Source organism: Phyllopteryx taeniolatus, chromosome 9, assembly GCF_024500385.1.
Source record: "Phyllopteryx taeniolatus isolate TA_2022b chromosome 9, UOR_Ptae_1.2, whole genome shotgun sequence".
Taxonomy (NCBI): domain Eukaryota; kingdom Metazoa; phylum Chordata; class Actinopteri; order Syngnathiformes; family Syngnathidae; genus Phyllopteryx; species Phyllopteryx taeniolatus.
In genome coordinates this window covers 23,438,718-23,459,823 of record NC_084510.1, presented here as the reverse complement: position 1 = coordinate 23,459,823, position 21,106 = coordinate 23,438,718, and the positions used below count along the sequence as shown (strand labels likewise).

General features: G+C 40.9%; 3 protein-coding genes across 7 annotated transcripts; 2 read left to right on the top strand and 1 right to left on the bottom strand.

Annotated features, from left to right (window-relative positions):
* Positions 1–45: 45 nt before the first annotated feature.
* Positions 46–3,834, top strand: LOC133483267 (pseudouridylate synthase RPUSD4, mitochondrial-like). The gene is made up of 6 exons (XM_061784239.1): positions 46–668; positions 916–1,123; positions 1,359–1,452; positions 1,537–1,687; positions 1,778–1,875; positions 3,543–3,834. The coding sequence occupies exons 1-6, from the start codon at positions 263–265 to the stop codon at positions 3,741–3,743; spliced, it is 1,158 nt and encodes a 385-aa protein (XP_061640223.1). The 5' UTR covers positions 46–262; the 3' UTR covers positions 3,744–3,834.
* Positions 3,835–3,902: 68 nt separating this feature from the next.
* On the bottom strand, positions 3,903–15,899 carry LOC133483258 (transcriptional regulator QRICH1-like). 4 transcript variants are annotated; one of them, XM_061784223.1, is made up of 12 exons: positions 15,764–15,899; positions 13,136–13,395; positions 12,981–13,055; positions 10,736–10,855; positions 9,068–10,195; positions 7,146–7,305; positions 6,901–7,055; positions 5,751–5,865; positions 5,558–5,666; positions 4,887–5,026; positions 4,704–4,794; positions 3,903–4,638 (listed from the first exon to the last, which is right to left on the bottom strand). In XM_061784223.1, exons 2-12 carry the CDS (start codon positions 13,382–13,384, stop codon positions 4,455–4,457), a joined length of 2,526 nt encoding a protein of 841 aa, XP_061640207.1. In that variant the 5' UTR covers positions 13,385–13,395; positions 15,764–15,899; the 3' UTR covers positions 3,903–4,454. The 4 variants fall into 4 exon arrangements, with proteins under 4 accessions (XP_061640207.1, XP_061640206.1, XP_061640204.1 ...); XM_061784222.1 differs by lacking the exon at positions 15,764–15,899 and adding an exon at positions 14,295–14,421; XM_061784220.1 differs by lacking the exon at positions 15,764–15,899 and adding an exon at positions 14,001–14,165.
* Positions 15,816–21,029, top strand: LOC133483262 (uncharacterized). Of its 2 annotated transcripts, XM_061784233.1 has the most exons (3): positions 15,816–15,936; positions 16,497–16,713; positions 18,417–21,029. In XM_061784233.1, exons 2-3 carry the CDS (start codon positions 16,515–16,517, stop codon positions 20,033–20,035), a joined length of 1,818 nt encoding a protein of 605 aa, XP_061640217.1. In that variant the 5' UTR covers positions 15,816–15,936; positions 16,497–16,514; the 3' UTR covers positions 20,036–21,029. The 2 variants fall into 2 exon arrangements, with proteins under 2 accessions (XP_061640217.1, XP_061640216.1); XM_061784232.1 differs by lacking the exon at positions 15,816–15,936 and having other exon boundaries at positions 16,021–16,713.
* The last annotated feature ends 77 nt before the right edge of the window (positions 21,030–21,106 follow it).

The following is a 21,106-nucleotide window of genomic DNA, read 5'->3' as shown; positions in this document are numbered from 1 at the left end:
ACTGAAGACGCATGTCAGAAATTATTTTAATTGCCCTTGTTATATTCAAATGGAACAATATTTTAAATTTTAGACGATAGTTAGTGTGACATGAAGTATCATTTCACTTTAAGGATCGATTCAAACATTTTTTTAATTCTGGAAGGACTGTGTTGAACAACCAGCAAGGATACCCCGGAAGTAAATAAATGCTAGACTGGCGTGTGTTCCTTGTTATGGTTTGCTACGCCCCAGATTTCTCCTTTTAACTCTCATTAACACTATGAACCACTGTACAAGAAATGTATTTACTGGTGACTGGAATTTACTCCTCCGGTCTATCCAAAAAACACAGACAAAGTGCCACCAGTGTCCGGGAACGGCACTTATTAGTCTTAGCCGGGGTCAGACCACTGCCACAAAGCAAGCTCCAGATCCTGGAAAACGAGAGAAACTTCCACTTCGAGCCATTGACTTGGCTCGAAAGTTCCGGCAGGAGAAGTCCAATACCAGGGCAGCGGAGCCCCCTCTCTCCGCCTATCAGAAGAGGGTGATGGACTTAAAACGGTTCAGTCTGCAGCTTCAAAATGTTCATCCCAACGTGCTGGCTAAGCACCTGAGCAGAAGCGTGCTGTACCAGGATCAGCAAGTGGTCGTCATCAACAAGCCCTATGGTGTTCCTCTCAGAGGTAAAACATAGAACAACATTTGTAAGCGATTAAATTGTTACAACAAAGAGGAATTAAAATGATATAATTTTTTTTTGCCAAGAAAATGGGTTGTCGCGCTTGATTTAGCAATAAATGACTTGAAGCATCCTGGTTAAAAATTGACCCGAGTCACTGCCTAACAAACAAATGAACACAGACAAGAACAACCTCCTGAGCTGAAGTGGACGTTTAATACTTTGTCCTTTTGTCGCTTATGTCTTGTCAGATTCCTCTGGGGAGACATCCGTCTCCTCTGTGCTTCCTGTCCTCTCCAAAATGATGGACGGTATGAAGATCAAGTCAGACTCTCAGCTGTTTCCCTGTCTTGGCCTGGAGAAGGAAATGACAGGCGCTCTCCTGCTGGCAAGGAGCGAAGAAGTGGTGGAGCACGTGCGGGAACTCAACAGAAGTAATCAAGTGGAGAGAAAGTACTGGTAAGTTTTACTGTCCTGATAAAGTATGCGTTAATCCTAGGACCTAAGTCAAAATTCGAATTGAATGAATGATGAGGATAAGCGGTGCACAAAATGCAAGGATGGATTTTTTTTTCTCCCCCATTTGGTTGCTCTCTGCTCTTATTGGTCATACGAATGTAAACAGGAAGAAGGTTTGGTGTATGAAATACTAGTGAGTGAAACGGCACAAATAAATGCAAAATTTTGTCCTCAGGCTGGTCACAGTGGGTGTACCTGTGCCATCTGAAGGCATGATTGACATTCCCATCATAGAGAGAGAAGTCACCGGTTCTCAGCCTCACTACAAGGTAGACTTCTTCGCTTCCTATTCTTATTACAGTTTAGTTATTATTTAACCTGTTTCTTTTTATTATTATTACTTTTAATTACAGATGGCTTTAAGCCCCGTTTACAGAATGAATGACACAGGAGGTGGACTAACTAAAGTTCGAGCCAATCGCCAATCCCTTCCTGCCGTCACGAAGTACAAAGTCCTGGACAGTAATGGTGGATGTAGCCTTGTGGAACTGGAGCCTCTTACCGGTGAGAAGGGTTGGCTCCAATTATCGTGAAGGTGTACTGAATAAAGTGTCCAGGGGGAGTAAAAATTGACTCGGTTTCTTGTTTCCACAGGAGTAAAGCACCAGTTGAGGGTTCATATGGCATTTGCATTGGCATGCCTCATTTTGGGCGACCACAAATATTCACACTGGAGCAAACTGGCACCACAGGTAGTCATGTAAACGTCAGCTTGATAAAATGATGATCATTGAAAAGATACAATTTTACTGGGGTTCCTCCTCAAAACCCCAACATGCATCTACATATTGTACATACATAATACAGAGAAAAGAACAAAATCATCAGAAAGAAAGCTTTCCCAGTGAATAGTTGCAACATTCAGTGCTGTGAAAAAGTATTGGCACCCTTCTGAAATTCTTATATTTTTGCATAGTTTCCCCACTTTAATGTTAAACATCATCAAACAAATGTAAATATCAGACAAATCTAACCCAAGTGAGCTTAAAAATGCAGTTTTTAAATGGTGATATTTATTAAGGAAAAGAAAACTAAGCAAAAAATGGAGGGTTTTCGAGCATGACCTGCCTTTTAAAGTCATGCTGCTGTATTTCAAATGGATTCAAGTCCAGACTTTGACTAGGCCACTCCAAAACCTTCAATTTGTTTTTCAAGCCATTCATAAGTTGACTTGCTGGTGTGTTTTGGATAGTTATCCTGCTGCTTAACCCAAGTGCGCTTCAGCTTGAGGTCACAAACTGATAGCTGAACGTTCTCCTTTAGGATTTTCTGTTAATGAGAAGACTTCATGGTTCCAGCAATCACAGCAAATTGTCCAGCTCCTGAAGGAGTATAAAGCAGCCCAAGACCATAACACGACCACCACATTTGACTGTTGGATGTTATTTTTCTCAAATGCTGTGCTATTTACACCAGATGTAACAACACACACCCCTTCCAAAAAGCTCAACTTTCATCTCGTCAGTCCATATAATATTCTCCCAAGTCTTGGGAATCAGTCAGATGTTTTTTTTTTTTTTTTTGCAAAAGAAAGACGAGCCTGTTATTTTTGGTCAGCAGTGGCTTTTGCCTTGGAACTCTGCCATGGATGCCATTTTTTGCCCAGTCTCTTCCTTATTGTTGCACCATGAACACTGACCTTAACTGAAGCAAGTGAGGCCTTCAGTTCTTTAGAAGTTGTCATAAGTTCCTTTGTGGCCTCTTGGATGAGTCATTGCTGTTCTCTTGGGGTAATCTTTGTAGGCCGGCCACTCCTGGGAAGGTTCACCACTATTCCATGTTTTCTCCATGTGAGGATAATGGCTCTCCCTATGGTTTGCTGGAATCATAAAGCTTTAGAAATGGTTTTTGTAACCCTTTCCAGACTGATAGATGTCAATTACTTTATTACTCGACTGTTCTGGAATTTCTTTGGATCCTGTCATTTTGTTGTAGCTTTTTTTTTTTTACAAAGATCTTTTGTCCGACTTGATTTTGTCAGACAGGTTCTGTTTAAGTGATTTCGTGACTGAACAGGTCTGAAGATAATCAGGCTTGGGTGTGATCATTGAAAATCAACTAAAAGTTGTAATTAGCCACAATTCCTGATTTAACAAGGGGGTAATTACTTTTTCCAAACAAGGCCAGTTTTTTTCCCTTAATAAATAAAATCACCATTTAAAAACAGCATTTTTAGTTCACTTGGGTTATATTTATATGATATTTACATTTATTTGGTTAGTTCTTAAACAAAGTGGGGAAACTATGCATAAATAGAAGAATTTGAGAAGGGGGCCAATACTTTTTCATGGCACTGTACATCCAGATTTGTAAGTGCACTCGTTCAGCTACTAATAACTGCTGACATTCTGACCCGCAGAAATTACCGGAGCGCATGCTGGGCAAGCTCGGTCTCGAACAGAGCAAGATCCGACATCTTCCACTTCACCTGCACGCTCGTCAGCTGACACTGCCCAGGATCGGTCTTGGGAACATCAGCGTGCAATGCCCGATGCCAAAGTTCTTTACGCAAACACTCAGTCGACTAAATTTAACTTTTCCAAAGGAAAAAGATGACTAACAACTACCTTGTGGCTTTGAGTGTTTCCATTAAATTGGATATACTGTCCAGTAGATTTCAGATTTAATAAATGTATCTGTGGTTGGTTTTATGAGGCATCATAATATGAATGTCATTATGAAAACACACAGAACACAATGGTCAACACGACTTCTGATGTAAGGACTGTCCATTTGTATTTAATCATCTGTACACAAAGATGTTGAAAATGTTTTTATGAGTCTCTCAATCACAACCTTTGACCTGAGAAAGTTTCTAGTCTCCCGAAAGACTACAATGTAGCACTTTACCTTGAGACGACTTAGATCAAACACTTTGAAAACAGGCACAAGGTCATCTTTGTACATATCAACACAATACAAAAAAAGGTGAGCAGTGGTCCCTGCTAGGAGGTTGGCATGGTAACAAAAAGTGTGAGGTTAAAGAGCAAACGGTTAAATACCCTCATCTTGAAAATACTTTAAACCAGAGCAGTTTCCATTTACCCCCTAGTCCAGTCTTACATTCCTGATATCGACCAGAAATTTAGTTTGAGTCTGAAAACTTTAAAAGGACATGTTTTCTCAGTTCAGGCTTCAACAACTCATTCATTGGGTTCTTCATTTGATTGTTGAGACGGCAAGTTTATTGAGCCAAGGGCAGGGGAGCAGAGTCAACAATCAGTGATGGAATTGTACAATCTTGCTCTCGCTTTATGTCAGCTCTTTCTTTTTAACTCTCGGAACCGGCGCCGGTGATCTCCTGGATCTCTCGGACCACTAAGATGCGCGCCAGCGTTTGCTCCACTTGCTTACTCGTGAGGGGCTGAGACGAATACCACATGGGACTGTTGGGCGCGACAACGGCCTCGGGGGTCATGTAGTACGTGTCGTTACGACCTTTGACACTTTGAGGGCTGGAACAGGGAGAGTTACTGTAAAAGGAGAAATATTGCAATATATTTGCTTGAGCGCCACTCACCATTTGAAAAGATAAAAGTCATAAAGTTTGATGGGACAACGAAGTGGATTCTCTGGATCCTCGATCTGCTCATCATATAAGTCATCTGGTCCTGTAAATCAGTCACCCAAAAAGGTAAATACACTTGATTTTAAAAAAAATAAAAAAATAAAAAATAGAACTTAGGTGGTGACCATTAAATACCTTTATGTGAACTTTGCCCTTTCAGAAGGCGGATAGTAGTTGCTTTGTCCTTCGTATTGGTGGGGTTCTTCCTCGTGTGTCTTAAGACCTTAGAGAAGGCCACCTTCAGGTGCTGTTCAGGTGTTAGCAGGCGAAAACACCTGTGGCAAAATAATTTTAAACAGTTAATACTGTACACCCATACAGACAGAGTCTATGGCCCGAGCAAATGAAGCTCCTCCCCTCAACAACATAGTTCCTTAGCGCCAAAACAACACTTCAGCATTATATTCCACCAAGCGTGATATTCAATTTAAATAATATCAACACATTATTATCAAAATGTAGTATATATTTTGCATGGTTCCTTATTGCCTGAATGTCACTCTTCCTCCTCCTCATTTTCCCCCGACACTACTTGTCCCACAAGGAATAAATTCACTTTCTTTCTCGCCCAATCAGTGAGACGAGTGTTCGTCTTGTTCGTGGACATCAGATAATCAGCTTTGCAGATGCCCCGTCTACTCTAGGTGGTGTATTGTGGTCTACCGTCATGATGGTGTAGGTAGTTTAGCCACCGAGTGACACCAACCAAAAAAAAAAGCAGACATCTATTTGAGGTGCAGCGTTTATTTCTTCAAGTGGATGACCCCCGTGCAGTCGGAAATGTGGTAAGATGGGGGAAAACTCACTTTGTGTTAAAGTACATCAGAGTTGTTAACAAAGTCCATGGCGAATGTGCACCAAGCTGTTTACATTCCCAAAGCATCTCCTCTGTCACATGACTTGGAATGATGTAACCTTGCAAGAAGACAAACAAAAATGAATTCCACATCCTAAATGAACAAATAATGACAGTGGCGAGAGAAGGGAGTTTGTTTTTACCTAGAGGATGGACACTGGGCTTCCAACCAGTCAGGATTTTATGTAAACTCTCACCAAATCGAGTGTAGTATGGATCAGAGAAAATATCATCCACGCGTCCATTTTCAAAGAGATACTATATAATAATAATAATACAAAATAAAGTTAATAAAAAAAGATAAACACTGCTTTAGACCAGTGGTCCCCAACCACCGGTCCGCGGCCGTGAGGCATTTGTTACCGGGCCACAGAGAAAGAATGACCATATATAATTTCTGCAGTATTGCAATTTGCGTGTCAATGTATTTTATTTTCAAAATTGACCGGATCTTCTCCGCCGCAACAGATGCGCGTCTCAATTGACACGTCGAGACTGCACAGAACGCTTCCGTTTCCGGTCCCAGCCGGCTCGAACGCTTCTGTTTCCGGACCGAACAGGCTGGCTAAGGGCAGCAGAACTCAAAGAACGAAATCATTTCATGAACTAATTCACCTCATTACGTTTACTGAAAAGATTTGTTCTTTTGAACGAAACAACACTGTATCAGGAGTCCTACTTAAAATATGGGTTTATCGCAACAGTTAACTCACGCACCAAGTCCGATCTGATACAGATACAGTCGTAGGTTGCTACTCGACACAGGCAGAACTACTTTTATGGAGTTAAAAGTCTACTCTCATTGAGGAGCTACGGAACTGCCGTCTGGTCTGGCTGCCTACAATAACTCCGACCCCCACTCCTGCATCGCGCCCACAGTGGATGCACAACGCATGCATATATATATATATATATATACATATACACGTATATATATACATATACATACGTATATATATATATATATATATATACACATATACATGTATATATATATAAATATATATATACACACACACACATATACATACATACATATATACACATACATACACATATATGTATATATACACGCATGTATATATTTATATATGTATGTGTATATATATATATATATATATATATATATATATATATATATATATATATATGTGCGCGGACGCCGCCACAGGCGTTCCGCGAGAAAAATGTCAACTCCTAACTGGTCCGCGGTGCAAAGAAGGTTGGGGAACACTGGTTTCGACAACTTCATACAGTGTTTTACTGCCAGGCTGGAGCACAAGGATTACTAACCTTTTGCATACATAAGAAGACATAATAAAGAACATCTGGAGCAAATTGTTCCTCCTCTGATCCTCGGGCCTCCTGCGTCATCAGGGAAAGACCGAGGTTCAGCTCGGCTACAGCGCTGGAAATCAAGTCCTCTTGAAAACGCAGCGGCTGGCGACCTGGACACAGAGAGATCAGCATTTGTTGTTGCTTTAAGGGGAAAAGATTTATTCAAGGTCCACCAGCTCGGAATCTATAAGATGACTTACGTCCAATGGGCGCAAGCTTTGTCTTGTCCTGCTGGCTTAGCTCGGCATTTTTCCGCTTTACCCAAAGGCGCCACACCTCCAGGCCCTCTTCCGGCTTCAGAGAGACTGGAACTAGAATTTCTGCAGATGGTTCAGCATTACCCTCGGTTTCTCCTTGTTCCTGTACAAACAATTACTGTATGTCAAACTAAAGGTTAACTTTCATTAACTTGTCTGATCGTCCAGTAATTATTAGACTTGATACCGATCAGACTTCTCAGTTACTCTGAATAGACCACAACATTGCACAATGAATTTCTGCCTTTACAAAATTAAGAAGCACTAGGGGTTTAACAACAACAGATTGTTTGCACTCGACGCTAAGGTAATGACAGTCAAGTGGACTTTGATTAATCGAAGATGCCATTAATATTTCTTTCAGTTTTCGACTCACTGTGGACACGTTCAAACAAGCTCGCTCACTCACTCTCCCCATCGTCCTCGAATGCAGAGGCCCCACCCCTCTGACTCGCTTAGCCAATCAAAGTCAAGGGCTCATTCGTTCACATCGGACACCTAAATTGCCTGGCAGACAGACTAAAATTTCCTAAAAATGAACACAAATTCACATAACATTACTGCGGGGTTGCTACCTGCTAGAGTGTACAATAATAGAGTATTTTAAAAATCCTGCAGTTGTGCAACATGGATTGTTGCAGTAGTTTTAGAAGTTTCACTCCGAGACAATGAAGGCATCTGATTTGTGATTGGATGAGTGAGTCGGGCGCTGGAGAAAGTGGAAGATAGAAGAGGATGTCCAGTGAGTCTGAAAGATGTAGGCTGGGAGAAACATGATGTGGATGTTTTGTTTTTTTTTTGCAACAAAGGTTCCATTTGGTGAATTTGCTAATGGCTCACGTGAGGTTTTAAGGTTGCTCGCCAGCTTTAGTGTGAGTGTTAGAAGGTGTCTTTTCAGATGGGTGTGCATTTATTACATTTGAGGACAGACAATATTTTTCTGCCAATCTAATTTTTTTGCTAAAAATGTCCACACACTTGATGCACCGCTGCTAGTTTTCTGCATGAACCCACCACCTGTTGATTTTCAGTGAGGCGTCCGTGTTATTGTCAATGTGAAAAGATGATTGCCGATTAATCGAATTCAATCAATTAATTATTGCACAGTGGTAAAGACGAAATTGACTAGTTGGTTCAACCTCTAATGCTCAGTGCAGCGCGGCATCAAGGCTGAACACGTGTCCTGTATGTGGTACCAAAGTAAGCTGCCTTCAAAGTTTTACCACGTTTGTCGAAAAAGTCCCGGTTTCTTATGTGGCCCATGCCACATTCCTCCACAAAGTTTGGTGAAACCTGAGTAAGGAGTTTTAACATGCAGTCAAAAAGTCTGGGCACACCTTGTATTTCAATAGTATGTTGAGCAAGTGTGTCTAAACCTTTGCCGCGTACATTGTGTACCAATAAATGCAGCCAAAACCGTTACGCTTCAGGGGAAAGTGGTTGACACCGTCAGAGTTATTCTCATGTAGCTAAATAATACAAACACATCTTTGTATGTATGATATGGTGCAGTTCTACACTGCTGTTAAACACAACAGCGATTTAAAAATAAAATAACATTCCATCTCTGCATCCATTTTCTTTACCGCTTAACCTGCTCAGGGTCAAGGGAGCTGGAGCCTGTCCCATGATTTAGGGCGGAAGGCGGACAACAACCCTGATATGGTCGCTAGTTAATTACAGGGCACAAAAAGAGACGGACAAAACTCACATTCACACTGGGTGGGAACGGCGCCCACGCTACCAGTGACATAATTAACAATCTTAAACGAATAGCTCTCTGACAGTGTCAATCCAAGCTAATGATTATTACCTTTGTAAAAATAATATTTTTGAATTCAACAACAACCACAAACAGATCTAACCTGAAGATGGAGTTGTTGTTCATTGCCGTCATCTTGGCTCTGTGGCTGATTGGGGTCCCATATGTGCACTGACTGTGTTGTATTGTAAGTCCCTCCGACAGTCTGCACAGCTACTGGGATGTGAATATTCCCATTCATGAACTGAGCTGGAAACAGCGTCTGTACTATTTCTTCCGGTGTCCCAGTCGACACAGACTGGACATCTGCACACTTCGCCGAGGAGCTGGGCTTGCCGTTGGCGGCGGCAAGTTGGACCGTGTTGTACGTCTCCTGCGGTATGGCGATGTGAGTCACTCCTTGCTGCTGAGCGGTAGAGTATACGGGAATGGTCCACGTCTCGCCTGCGGGGCCTGTGATTGTCCCTGTGGCACTGTACAGCTGAGTGCTGTCAACTGTGAGCAAGTCGGGCCGCAGGGACACGTAGTTCTGCTGCTGCCCTTGAGGGATGGCGATGACTGTGGCCACTTGCTGCCCCTGAGGAACGGCGTAGGACACTGTCAAGGGAGTGTCTACCTTGCGCTTCTTGGCAGGTGGAAGAACAGATGAGCCGGTACCGGGCCGCCTCTCTGCCTCCCTGGGAGAGTTCTGTTGCTGTGAAGGAGATATGGCCTCAATGGTTTGGATGTGGATCTGTTGTCCGTCTGGTAATTGTATCTGTTGTCCATCTTGTAGCTGGATGTGCTGCCCCCCCATGAGTTGAATCTGCCGTCCATCTTGTAGTTGAATCTGTTGCCCCCCCTGGAGCTGGATGTGTTGGCCACCCTGTAGCTGAATTTGCTGCCCATCATGCAGTTGAATCTGCTGTCCGCCTTGCAGTTGAATCTGCTGTCCTTCTGGTAGCTGAATCTGCTGTCCACCCTGCAGTTGAATCTGCTGTCCATCTGGGAGCTGAATCTGCTGTCCACCCTGCAGTTGAATCTGCTGTCCATCTGGGAGCTGAATCTGCTGTCCACCCTGTAGTTGAATCTGCTGTCCGTCTGGCAGCTGAATTTGTTGGCCAGCCTCCAGTTGAATATGCTGGCCGTCCACCAGTTGAATCTGCTGCGTACCTTGCAACTGGATTTGGTGACCACTTGCCAATTGAATCTGTTGCTCTCCGCTTACAGCTGCAACCAGCTGTGCCTGAATCTGTCAAAATAGAGTGGCGTCAGGTAGCAAATGAGTAGAACTTGGAAAAGGTGTAACAGTGGAACCTCAAAATTCCAATGCATACTGGATGTACAGTACAAAGTCAGCTTTGTTAAACATAACGTGAAGAGATTTGCCGCCCAGGCACATACAGTAGTCACGATTTTCACATTTGTCACAGTGTCAGTGTCAATGGCGCATACACAAGGTATTGCAAGTTCTACTACACAATGTTTAGCACTTTTATGTCAGTTAATAACGATAAAAAGTGCAATGCATACTAACTTCTATCAGCAAACCTTCCTCAACACTTAAACCATCATGTATCATCAAAGGATGAGTAAATCTATTTTAGTTTGCTTTTATATAAGATTGATAACCTCTTTCTACACTTCTACAGCAATTAAGAATGTTAAAATATTTTAAAACTTTGCCTGTATTTCCTTTATTTACTACGTGATTGTATTTTATTTTTCAATATTCAAACAAATCAACAGTTTGATCTTTAAGATTCCTCTGCACTTTATTATGATATGGTACCTGCTGCTGCTGCTCCTCTGTGAGCGCTTCCTGCGGCACAAGTTGTGAAGTTGACATTCCTTGCATGTCCTGTTGAGCGGACGTGGCCATCTGCAGGACCGGCTGCCCCTGGATCTGAACCTGGCACAGAGGAAGAGAATAAAAGATGACAAGCCATACTATCATAAATGACACTGCTAGAAATGAAAGAAATTACATTTTAATGTAAAAAAAGAACTGTAAGCTGAAAAAAAATCCTTTGTACCGTTACAAAGCTCAGTTTTGATTAACATGACCACAGAGTCATTCATTTTCACTTAATCTTAGGTGTTTCTAATATTTAACCTTCATGTAAATACGGTTATCAAAATATTAGAAACACCTCTGTATATGATGCACTGTAGGTAAAGACCACTGAAAACTACAACCAGAAAAATAAACAAAATGTTACATTAATAACCAACATTGTTAATCAGAACACAGCAATAATATCTTTGAATATTGTAGACTTTTTGGTACAGTGCTTGCATGGTATCTCATCCTTTTGTGTGCAACTTTTCCCGAGTGACCGACCCACATCACACTAGTTCATACCATAGTTCTTCATTTAGTAGACGAGGCCATTTTTTTACTCAACTGCAGATAGCATCAGACATCCATTAGGGGAAAGGCCGTTAATAAGGGGGAGGCTGTTATGCAACCTCTGGGATACACTCCAGCTTACCCGCAAGCCTAATGAGGACAAGCGCTATAGAAAACAGATGGATGGATATTACAGGTTGTGTGTATTAGATACAAATAAATCAGATAAAATATGATTCTATATTGCAGTGATTCCAATCCAGTGTGCCCTTCATCTAGTGTGCCACAGGAAATGATGCAATTTTACTTAAATGGCCTGGAAATGTATTTTTATTTACTACACAATTTCATCTATGTTCATCTTTCTATGCCAATGGCATATAGTAACAAGAAGAACAATTAAATCCTCTTGTACTAGATGGCAGAAGGAACAATTAACCAATGGTAACCAAATGTTCACATTACTGCAACAGACTAAGTAGTTTTGTGTTCAACTAAACAGGACCAGTCAATTTGTGAGTAAATTGAGATGATCATCATTATTTCAATGTTACTTTTTGTGACATATGTGTTTGGTGGTGTGCCATGAGATTTTTCAAAATCAAAAATATGTGCCTGGGCTCAGTAATTTTGTGAAACACTACCATACTGGATTAAGGCCTGGGTCACATAATTAAGGATGTCTATTTTTTATTTAGCTCCCAAAAATATACATTTTAAAAAATACTGGAAAAGGAGGAGTCCACATGTGGTGCGATACTAATTTGTTGTCATTTGTACTTGAGAAAATACAGTGTTTCTATTATAGTCAGCATCCGTGCACTTTTTAAACTGTGTGACAAATAAATGTTTCCATCCACAAGATAAATGCACACCATGTAAATTCACACTATTTGAAGTAAAAAATAAATAACAATGACAAGTGTATTTTCACAGATGGCGCCTTTGAGTTAGCAGCCTGTGAAAAGAGCTCTGTTCACCTTCCTCTTGAATTTGTACTTTTCCACCCTTTTTTGTTGTTTAATGCTCAACGTACATTGTGTGGATGTGGACACATTGCAGCCTGTCTGATGTTTTGGGCCGTAACAGTCAATTGACACTTGTTGTTTGCGCCTTCACGCAGCAATTGCTGCTAATGAGAGCAGAAATGTTGGATTGTCGCCACCTAACTGAGATGGTACAGCCGCGGGGCGTTGTTTTGCGCCTTAATGGGCAGATTTTTTTTGCAATCATTTGAACAAACTTTCGACTGTTGGCAAATTTGATTTTAAACTCAACTTGTAGCAAACACGAGTGACGTCATGCACGTTGTGATTTCGACATGTTTGATCCTGGCACCCTTATACTGGTCAAAAGAAATGTCAATTTTGACCTTCTCTCTAATACAGTTTAGCCTTAAACTTTTGCATTAAAGGGGAACAAAACGGCACCTCCTAGATGCAAAGTGCCAATGTGAAGGGAGCTATGATGTATTTTGATTGGAGAGGAAGATTTGGTCCTGGTTCTTTTTTTATTGGATTGTTTTATGGTTTTGTGTATGTATTTTGTTTTGAGTACATGGTTTTATTTTCTCTTGTTTTACTCTGCTGTATGCAGCCAGGTCAGCATTACAAAAGAAAATTTGTTCTCAATTGCCTCACCTGGATAAATATACATTTAATAAATAAATACAAAATAAACAAACCTGCACTTGAAGTTGCTGTTCCGGTTCTGAATGCATGGAAAGTTGAGGCGAAATCTCTGCTGACGTCAGCTGTACCTGTCATAAGGAGTGGAAGCAGTAATTAGGACACATTGGACTCAATGTAACTGATATAAGTCAATACAAGATGTTCTTACTGGACAAGCCAGCTCCAAGAGAGAGCCGGCCACCTCTGTGCTATCAGTGTAGACACAGTTGTTGGTCTGCTCCTGGTAGACCATGGCAGCTGTGGTGGTGGTAGTGGTGGTGGTCGCCCCTCCCTGCTGACTGAACTCCCCCTTGGAGAGGGACTCCAGGAACTCCTTCATCCTGTGCTGGGGTACAGTTCGGGCCTTCTGGCGCACGTATTCGTCAAACGAGACCACACCAGCCTCCTGCTCGTTCATTGTCACTGGACCTTGGAAAACAATCAAAAGTGGGGATCCTTAGCACATGGCGGTGCAATGTGTCTGTAGTGAAAGCGCCAACGTGTTTAATGGCGTTACTGCTCGCCATATGCAACAGTTGTGCAAGCGCAAGATAAAACGCAACGCAACTCGATATTTGAATGGCAACATACATGATGAACTGGTGCGGTCGTGTTGTCGTCTTTGAATAAATGCTACGATTCGTCAATTGTTTTTACAAAACAACAGCGAGCAGCTCGTTCGTATTTTTTAAACATTAACTATTGAAGTGTTTAAAAAATACAAAGGCTCCAAATATATGCTAGCTTTAATGTACAAACCGAATGTACATAAGCTACGCTAGTTGTTAGCAAGCTAGCATCGCACAGCTAGCCAAACTAAATGTCCTCGGCCCGTATGATTACCTAGACGGATAAATATATTCAATATCAGCCAACATGGTCGCGTTGACTGGGGGAAAGAAAAAGCTAAGACTAAACTACACAGGCCGTCATTTTGTAACCCATCACCACAAAATGTTACATCAGAAAACATGACGCTAGCTAGTGCTAAAGTTAGCAAGCTAGCTGCGTCGCTCTGGATCCTGTCATGCTACCTTAAATAAAACCAAATCCTCTCCTCTCCGCCAAGGCACGCTGTTTAAAACTAAAAAGCCGATAATCGTCTCCCAGCTACCACCAGCATGCCATCCACCCCGTCGTCGCACAGTCCACGCGGCGGCAGACGGTGCAATTCCGCCAACAATGCTCTGATTAGTTTGCAATAACAATTTGTGAGCAGCAGGCGAGGTCTGTGACGTCTGCGTCTTCTTCTTTTTTTCCGTGCAGAAATCCAGGCGGTTTTCGATGTCGATAAATGAGTAACCCGGGTTTGCGCAAAAGAAACTCACATTTATTTATTCATCCACAAGCATGACGAGAGTCAACGACAAAACATGCAACTGCGTTCTTTGTGGTTTACCCAAGTGTGGTATAAAATGACGGAATAATAGGCCCTCATCAGGGGGAAAAAACAACCAAAAAAAAAAAACAGGCAATTCTGATCCAAATGTGGCCGGCAACGGCCCGCCGAATCCTGAGAATTAAATCACAGTAAGAATTTGATATTACAAGCATTCCTGATATCAGCATATCTGCTTGTATATGCTTCCTCAGTGATTTATTATGTACATTTTAATGTTGTCAATTTACATGTACTACAAAAATATATGTATTGTTTTGGTGTGGAACTGTTTCTAATATTTATGCCCCCCACTCATGAATCTTAGTAAGATTTTAGAAACAGCTCCCAGTAAATTAATAGTGTACCTCTTCAACAGTGCCAATCACACACAAGTTAGCAATATTTTTCATAAAGGCTGAAATGGATCTCCTTAAATTGTGAATGTCTAAATAAATGGTGGAAGCTCAAAAACAATAAACCTGACTCTTACTGTCCAACTAGAACAACCCTGCATGTTTAAAAAAAAAAAAAAAAAAAACTACAATGACTTCAGTATGTAATAAAAAAAAACGTTTCATAAGTAAAAAAAAAATAACGTCAAACAGTTAAAACAAGTGCAAATGCAAAAACTTTCAAGTGTACTAACAGTTGAATGGACATGCAGTATCTTAAACGTTATTCAAGGCAGTTATGGTGTTGCTTCACAAAGTGGAAGGCATGTCCCTTTAACAGCATCTAATTTAGCCAGTCCCCCTTAAAGAGCCCGGCGTGTGCGGTTGAGGGCGTCCCCTTGCTCGCTCCTCTTCATGCGGCCTCTCCGCTTCTCTTAAGGTGGACCGGGATAGATGTCCCCTGTGCATAAACCCTGTGCATTGAGCGTGGGCAGCAAATAGTTAATTCTTAACCTAATACTTTTCTGCAAGTGTTTGTGATGCTTTGACTCTGGGTCTCCATGTATCTACTGTATATGATTATCATTTAATAATGGCAATATAATATTTTTTTCAGTAAAATAAATTGTTATTGCATAATTCTACTCTAGTGTAGTATTTTGTGTACAACCTAACATTATGTACACAAAAAAAACTACATTTCTGTGAAGTGGCATTACAAAAGTTAACACATTTCTCCTGGTTTGCTTGTGTGTAGTTGGCCGTACACTTTACGTCATGTGACTTTGTGCTTCCGTAAGAATCTTAATCTAATCCTTTTGAGAAGGATTTACCTGAACATAACTGTTGTCGACAGTGGCAGGTGAGGCCTAGGACTACTACCAAAAGTTAACTATCCTTTTAAATGAGATTTTTTTTGTCAATCTCTCATCTTTATTTGAATATATGAGCTTTGAGAATACACCCATGCAATCACACCACATCAGTTTTGCTTTTGTTGTTGTTGAGGTTTTCAGCAACTGACCTCATTATGGGACATTGCCAAGTAAGCAGCCGGTGCAGTAATAAGAATTGGACGCCAGCTTGAAGGTGTGATGTGATGGTCCACAGTGTTGAAAGCTCACCGTGATGAACTTCATTAGGCACCTATGGACCAGTTTTGCATGATGCATTAAAAGAAGGCACAGGGATTCACAGGTATTCTATTGAAAGCTTGATTGTTTTAGTCATGTTGCCTAGTGTAGATTAAGACATTTTCACATGCTTACTCTTGTATGCAGTACTTTAGAATTATTTTAGCTGCTTGAGGGTGTGAAAATAATAATCAAATGTGATTCTAAATCACATCTGGTAATACTGTAGCATAATTATGTGTCAAATAGTGTTCCATCTTTGAATGTTCCATGCGTCATTGAGTGTCATCTTTTTAAAAATGAGTTACAATTTGTGTTCCAATAACTAAAACAGCTGTTGTGGAGAAGGGGAAAAAAGCCACAAACAAATGTAATGATTTGGCTGTGTAGTGTTGAATTTCCGCTGAAACATAGACAGATGTTGTGGAGTTTCTAAATCAAGTGGATTAGAGAATGGGTTTTGTGTTGTTGTTGTGGTTGTCTACTTTACCACTTCTTAATGTGGTTTTAAATGTTAGAATAATGTACCTTTAAAACATGACAATCAACTTCTTTACGGATGTACTGTATTACATAAACTGTAAGTTCTCAAAATGTGTTTTTAAATCTTGCTTTATTCTACAGGTTTTTGGGGGAAAAAAAATGGAGTGTTCCTCTCTGCTCGTTGTTACTCTGGCATTGTGTCACCCTTCACTTGGAAGCGTTTCAGATTCACACGGCAATTCGGATGCAAGGACTCAAAGCACAGAGACCATCGTCCATCCAGTTAGTGACGTCATCAGAGGGAACAGCAGTGTGCAAGGCAGTGGAGATAGACTTGATACTGCAATCCTTCCTTCGGGTAAGTAATAGTTGAGTAAATATTACCACAAGGTGCCTTTGAGACATCTCAATTTCACCCCAAAAAGTTGACATTTTCCATTGAAGACGCGATGACAGAGTGGACATGTTAAGATTGACAACCAAACCACATAATATGATAAAAATGACTAAACATAAGTGTATATATTTATTCTGCAACTTGAATGCTGGTCTTAATGTCACTGAAAACATCAGAGGCTTTCTTAAAGGTGCAGTTACCCCATATTGACAGTGTGGACAGCAATTTCAGACACACCCACACAATGTACAAAAGGATTCTGAGAATAATATACACCGTACATGATCGGAATGATTACTGTTATAAAATAACTTTATGTTGACAATAATAATGTAAAACTGTTTGATACAGTGGTTCTTAACCTTTTTAGAGGTACTGAACCCTGCCAGTTTTTTCTGTGTTGAAAGAACAAAACTAACGAATAATAAATATCACCCTAAAATCCAAAACCCAACTCAGTAGATATTACTGCAAATCCATTAAACCTATGCTGTTGGCTTACAGAGAGATACGTTCAGGAATGTTCGGCAATTAAGTGCCACTCTCATATCATTTTTGCAACAAATTCGGTTCCTTTTCTCGTTTTTAAGTCTACCGTCCTGAAAAAAGCATTTCTCAAAGAGATACGCCGTGACAAACAATACGAGTATCTCAAAGGCTTTTTATGATTTGGTGTTGCCAAAAGGCCAAGTGCGTTGTTGTTCTGGAGCATTGTTACAAATCATACGAGTGCGGTGAACGGAATAGACACGCTGCTACGTTTTCATGACGTCTGAGTAATTCTGATGAGAAGATCAAAGGCACTTCATTGAGTCTCAAATTTCCTACATTATATCTAATTATACATTTTTCATGTTTTATACATTTTAATATTACTTACTTTATTACATGTGGCCTTTGTTGAGTTAAAGGTAAATTAGAGCTCAAGTTACCAAATTTGGTTCCTTTTTATATGGAAGCATTCCATTGCAGTATGAAAAAAAACAGCTGCTCAAAACCAAACAATTTCATCAAACTATGTGCACTAATCATGGAAGATGGGATGGGTATTGGACTACATTTTTAAAAATCAAATATTTTTTTGTCTTTAAATTATTGTTTTAGGGTTAGGGTGGGTTAGGGTTCATGAGATTCATAATAACGTCATCACACTGAAGTCGCATACTTCTTTTCCCTTCTGGAAGCAGTAGGGTGTGTACGAAGCAGCCAATCACATTACAGCAGCGTGTGTCCTGCAGCTAATCATATTGCAGCTGGGCGTGTCCTGCCAAGAATGCCAGTGCAATTCCTAATAATCCAGTAGGATCCATTTTTCAGCAGGGGATGGTTTCACGCATTTGGCGGAAACGCCCCCAGCGTTGAAAGTGGAGACAACAGCTTGATTTTACACGATTTTGAAGCCCCATTTTATTCACTTGCCGATTTTTTTTAAATCATTAAAATTTGGCAGGGTTGTTAACAACACTCTTCTCTGTGGTGCGTCAAATTTAGAAGACATTTATTTTCACTTCACAGGGGACTGAATCAATAGTACCCCTGTTGGATGCAGTCGTAGTGCCCTCCATTTTGCCTCAATTGCTTCAGGATTAATCTGTAGTCAGTTCAATACAATCGACCAAAAAATGCTTTCCTAAAAATCAAGACTTATCTTCTTTCGCTTTCAGGTGTGGACCACACTGTCCAAACCCGTGTGTTTCCCTCGATGACCAATTTGTCAGGATCTGGACGACCCTGCATTCAAAGCCCTTGTCAGCACAAGGACTTTCTCACCAATTATAACGGCACCAACCTGCTGTGGGACGACATGAGGCGCACGCTGGCGTTCGCCTGGGAAATCCACGTCTTTGGCTCGGCCAGCCTCTTCATTCTGATGGCGTCCCTGGCCGTTTTAGGAACGGCTGTTGCCTCCACTCTCCCTTACCCCCACTGTGGTGCTCTGATGCTGGCTAACAGCACCCTGATTGCGAGCGGTGCTCTGCGGGCCGTTCACCTGCTACTGGATCCTTATGGTACTCGTCAGATCGTGTCTCACACTACGCTGGCAGCACTGCAGAACATTCCCATGCAGCTGTTCCTGTGGGCTCAGGTCACCCTCACACTTGTCACTCCCAGGAGGTTCAAATTATTCCTTTTCCCAGTCATGTTACAACAGTCCCATGTGGTTGCGGGGCTGGTTGTATCACATTGCACTGTTTTGCTGGCAGCAGACTTACATTTCACTACTTTCTTTCCACTTTTCCCTCTTTTGCTGCAGATGCTGTCACTCTGCTGGGGGCTTCCATTCTGTCTAGAACTACTCATTAAGTCCCTTTCCCATTTAGATATGTTCCTCAGGTCATCGCTTCCTCGTGGGGTTCCATCACAAAGGATTGAGAGGTGTGCAAAGCGAGTAACGGCGGTTTGTGCCTGCCTTGGCATTATGTGCTGCAACCTTCAGATTTGTAGTCTGCTGTGGCTCTATGGCCTGATGGGCAACTGGAGGCGCTTCGGTTGGTGCTGGTGGCTCAGCCAGTTTTGGGCCAGGATTCTTGAGTTAGCTTGGGGTTCCTCATTGCTCGTTTTGGGATCCTGGATCTTCTGGATGCCAGCCAGGACGCACAGCAGATGTGAGAGGTCTAAAAGAGGGGGCAAGACAACCAGTTTATGGGACAGGGTCTTAGCCGATGTCCGAAAAGGGCAACTCAAAAGAACTGAGAAGAAATGGAGAGAGCTGATGCCAAATAACCTGGCAAAGCATAACTTCTCTACAGCAAGTTTCAGCAATAGCATGATGTGTCCATATGACGATCAACCATCTGTCATTGCATCAGAATACAAGCATGATCCTTTTGACAATAACAACTATGACTCGCAGGCTACACTCATGTGGCAAAGAGTTGGTGAGCGAGAATGTATTCTCTCGCTTATAGAATTTGACACGAGGCCCCCATCTCCCATTAACCTGAGGCTCAATGTTGACAGTGCTCTTCATCACGGACAGATTCTGGCCGGAAGCCTGTTCACACCTCCTCCCCCCTCTTGGATGCATTCTGATGTAGAGAATGGTACGGCGACATTCCCCCCACCTTATGTTGCCTATGGCTGGATGATGGATACAGAATCCATTCCTACATCTCTGGACCACTTCCAAGATCGAGAGCCAACACTGCCGAGCAACGTGGCCACTGATCACTGTTATAATGGGGAGTCACCAAAAAGATATCAGGGAGAAGATCTTAGTTCAAGGTTCTCAGCGTCGACGCATCAAAATGATTGGTCTGATGAAGATGTCACAGACCTTTAACTTGTTGGTAAATGATGCATTTTGTGGTACACTTTGCACACTTGGAGGAGTTCCCTTACCTGCAGTATTTTCCAAGTTTTGGGTATTTTTATTCCATTGGATTTATTGTCCATTTCCGTTACACTTTACAGTATTTGCTCATCTAAATAACCGGACAATTGTTTTCACTACACCTACTGTACAGTAGGTGTAGTGAATAATAATTCAATTGACACAATTGAATTATTTGACGTTAAGTATACAAATTGACTGGAATCAAGATATTCATCTAAATTTAAAAAAAACATGTCAACATAAGTTGGAAATTCTAACGGCAGATGACAAATTGCAAGTATTGTAGTTACAAATTTTTATTTTTTTGTTATTTGCATATAAAAGATATGGTCCAGTTATTTGTCATGAGCAGTCACAATAAAAAGACATTCGAGTTTGTAGTATTTGTAATATTAAGTAGTTACTATAATCCATTAAAATGAATACAAATCTTACTACTAAATGTGATGCTTTAAATGAAATGCATTATATAAATTATCATGTTATGATTTGATAAACGTGAAATTGACACATCAATGTAAATATTGTTTACCTCATCTTTATAAGGCTTTAAATCTTTAAATTGTGCAGCATGTTTAAAATGAACTGATGAATGGAATGATGAACAACTTAGGAGTCTTTGCATTTGCTGTTTTTTTTTGTTTTTTTTTACTGAATATGATGCTTTAAATAAAATGCATTATATAAAAAATCTCTTCTTTAGTTTTGATGACCATGTTAAATTTACTCTATGATATAAAGAATGTTACAGTAATTCATTCATCCATCCATTTTCTTTAGCGCTTATCCTCATTCAGGTTGCACGTGAGCTCGAGAGCCGTTTCAGTATTAAAAATCCAAACGTCTGACTCATCCGTAAAAAAAAAAAAAAAAAAGAGCGGTATTAATAAATGTATTATAGATTAAATAAGCAAAACGAAAACAATTTAAAAAACGAATATTCATGAAAAGAAATAAACATCTCAAGTATACTCCACCAGGTGTCATCACAACGGCTGTGATTGGCCAGCCAATTAG

Coding starts and splice junctions, on each gene's coding strand:
- LOC133483267 (XM_061784239.1), top strand. CDS start 263: ATGAACCACTGTACAAGAAATGTATTTACTGGTGACTGGAATTTACTC. Junction 1,688..1,777: donor GGAACTGGAGCCTCTTACCG/GTGAGAAGGGTT, acceptor TTGTTTCCACAG/GAGTAAAGCACCAGTTGAGG. Junction 1,876..3,542: donor GGAGCAAACTGGCACCACAG/GTAGTCATGTAA, acceptor TCTGACCCGCAG/AAATTACCGGAGCGCATGCT.
- LOC133483258 (XM_061784223.1), bottom strand. CDS start 13,384: ATGAACGAGCAGGAGGCTGGTGTGGTCTCGTTTGACGAATACGTGCGC. Junction 10,196..10,735: donor CAGAGGAGCAGCAGCAGCAG/GTACCATATCAT, acceptor CTATTTTGACAG/ATTCAGGCACAGCTGGTTGC. Junction 4,639..4,703: donor GACTTTTATCTTTTCAAATG/GTGAGTGGCGCT, acceptor TCCCTGTTCCAG/CCCTCAAAGTGTCAAAGGTC.
- LOC133483262 (XM_061784232.1), top strand. CDS start 16,410: ATGACAATCAACTTCTTTACGGATGTACTGTATTACATAAACTGTAAG. Junction 16,714..18,416: donor TACTGCAATCCTTCCTTCGG/GTAAGTAATAGT, acceptor TTTCGCTTTCAG/GTGTGGACCACACTGTCCAA.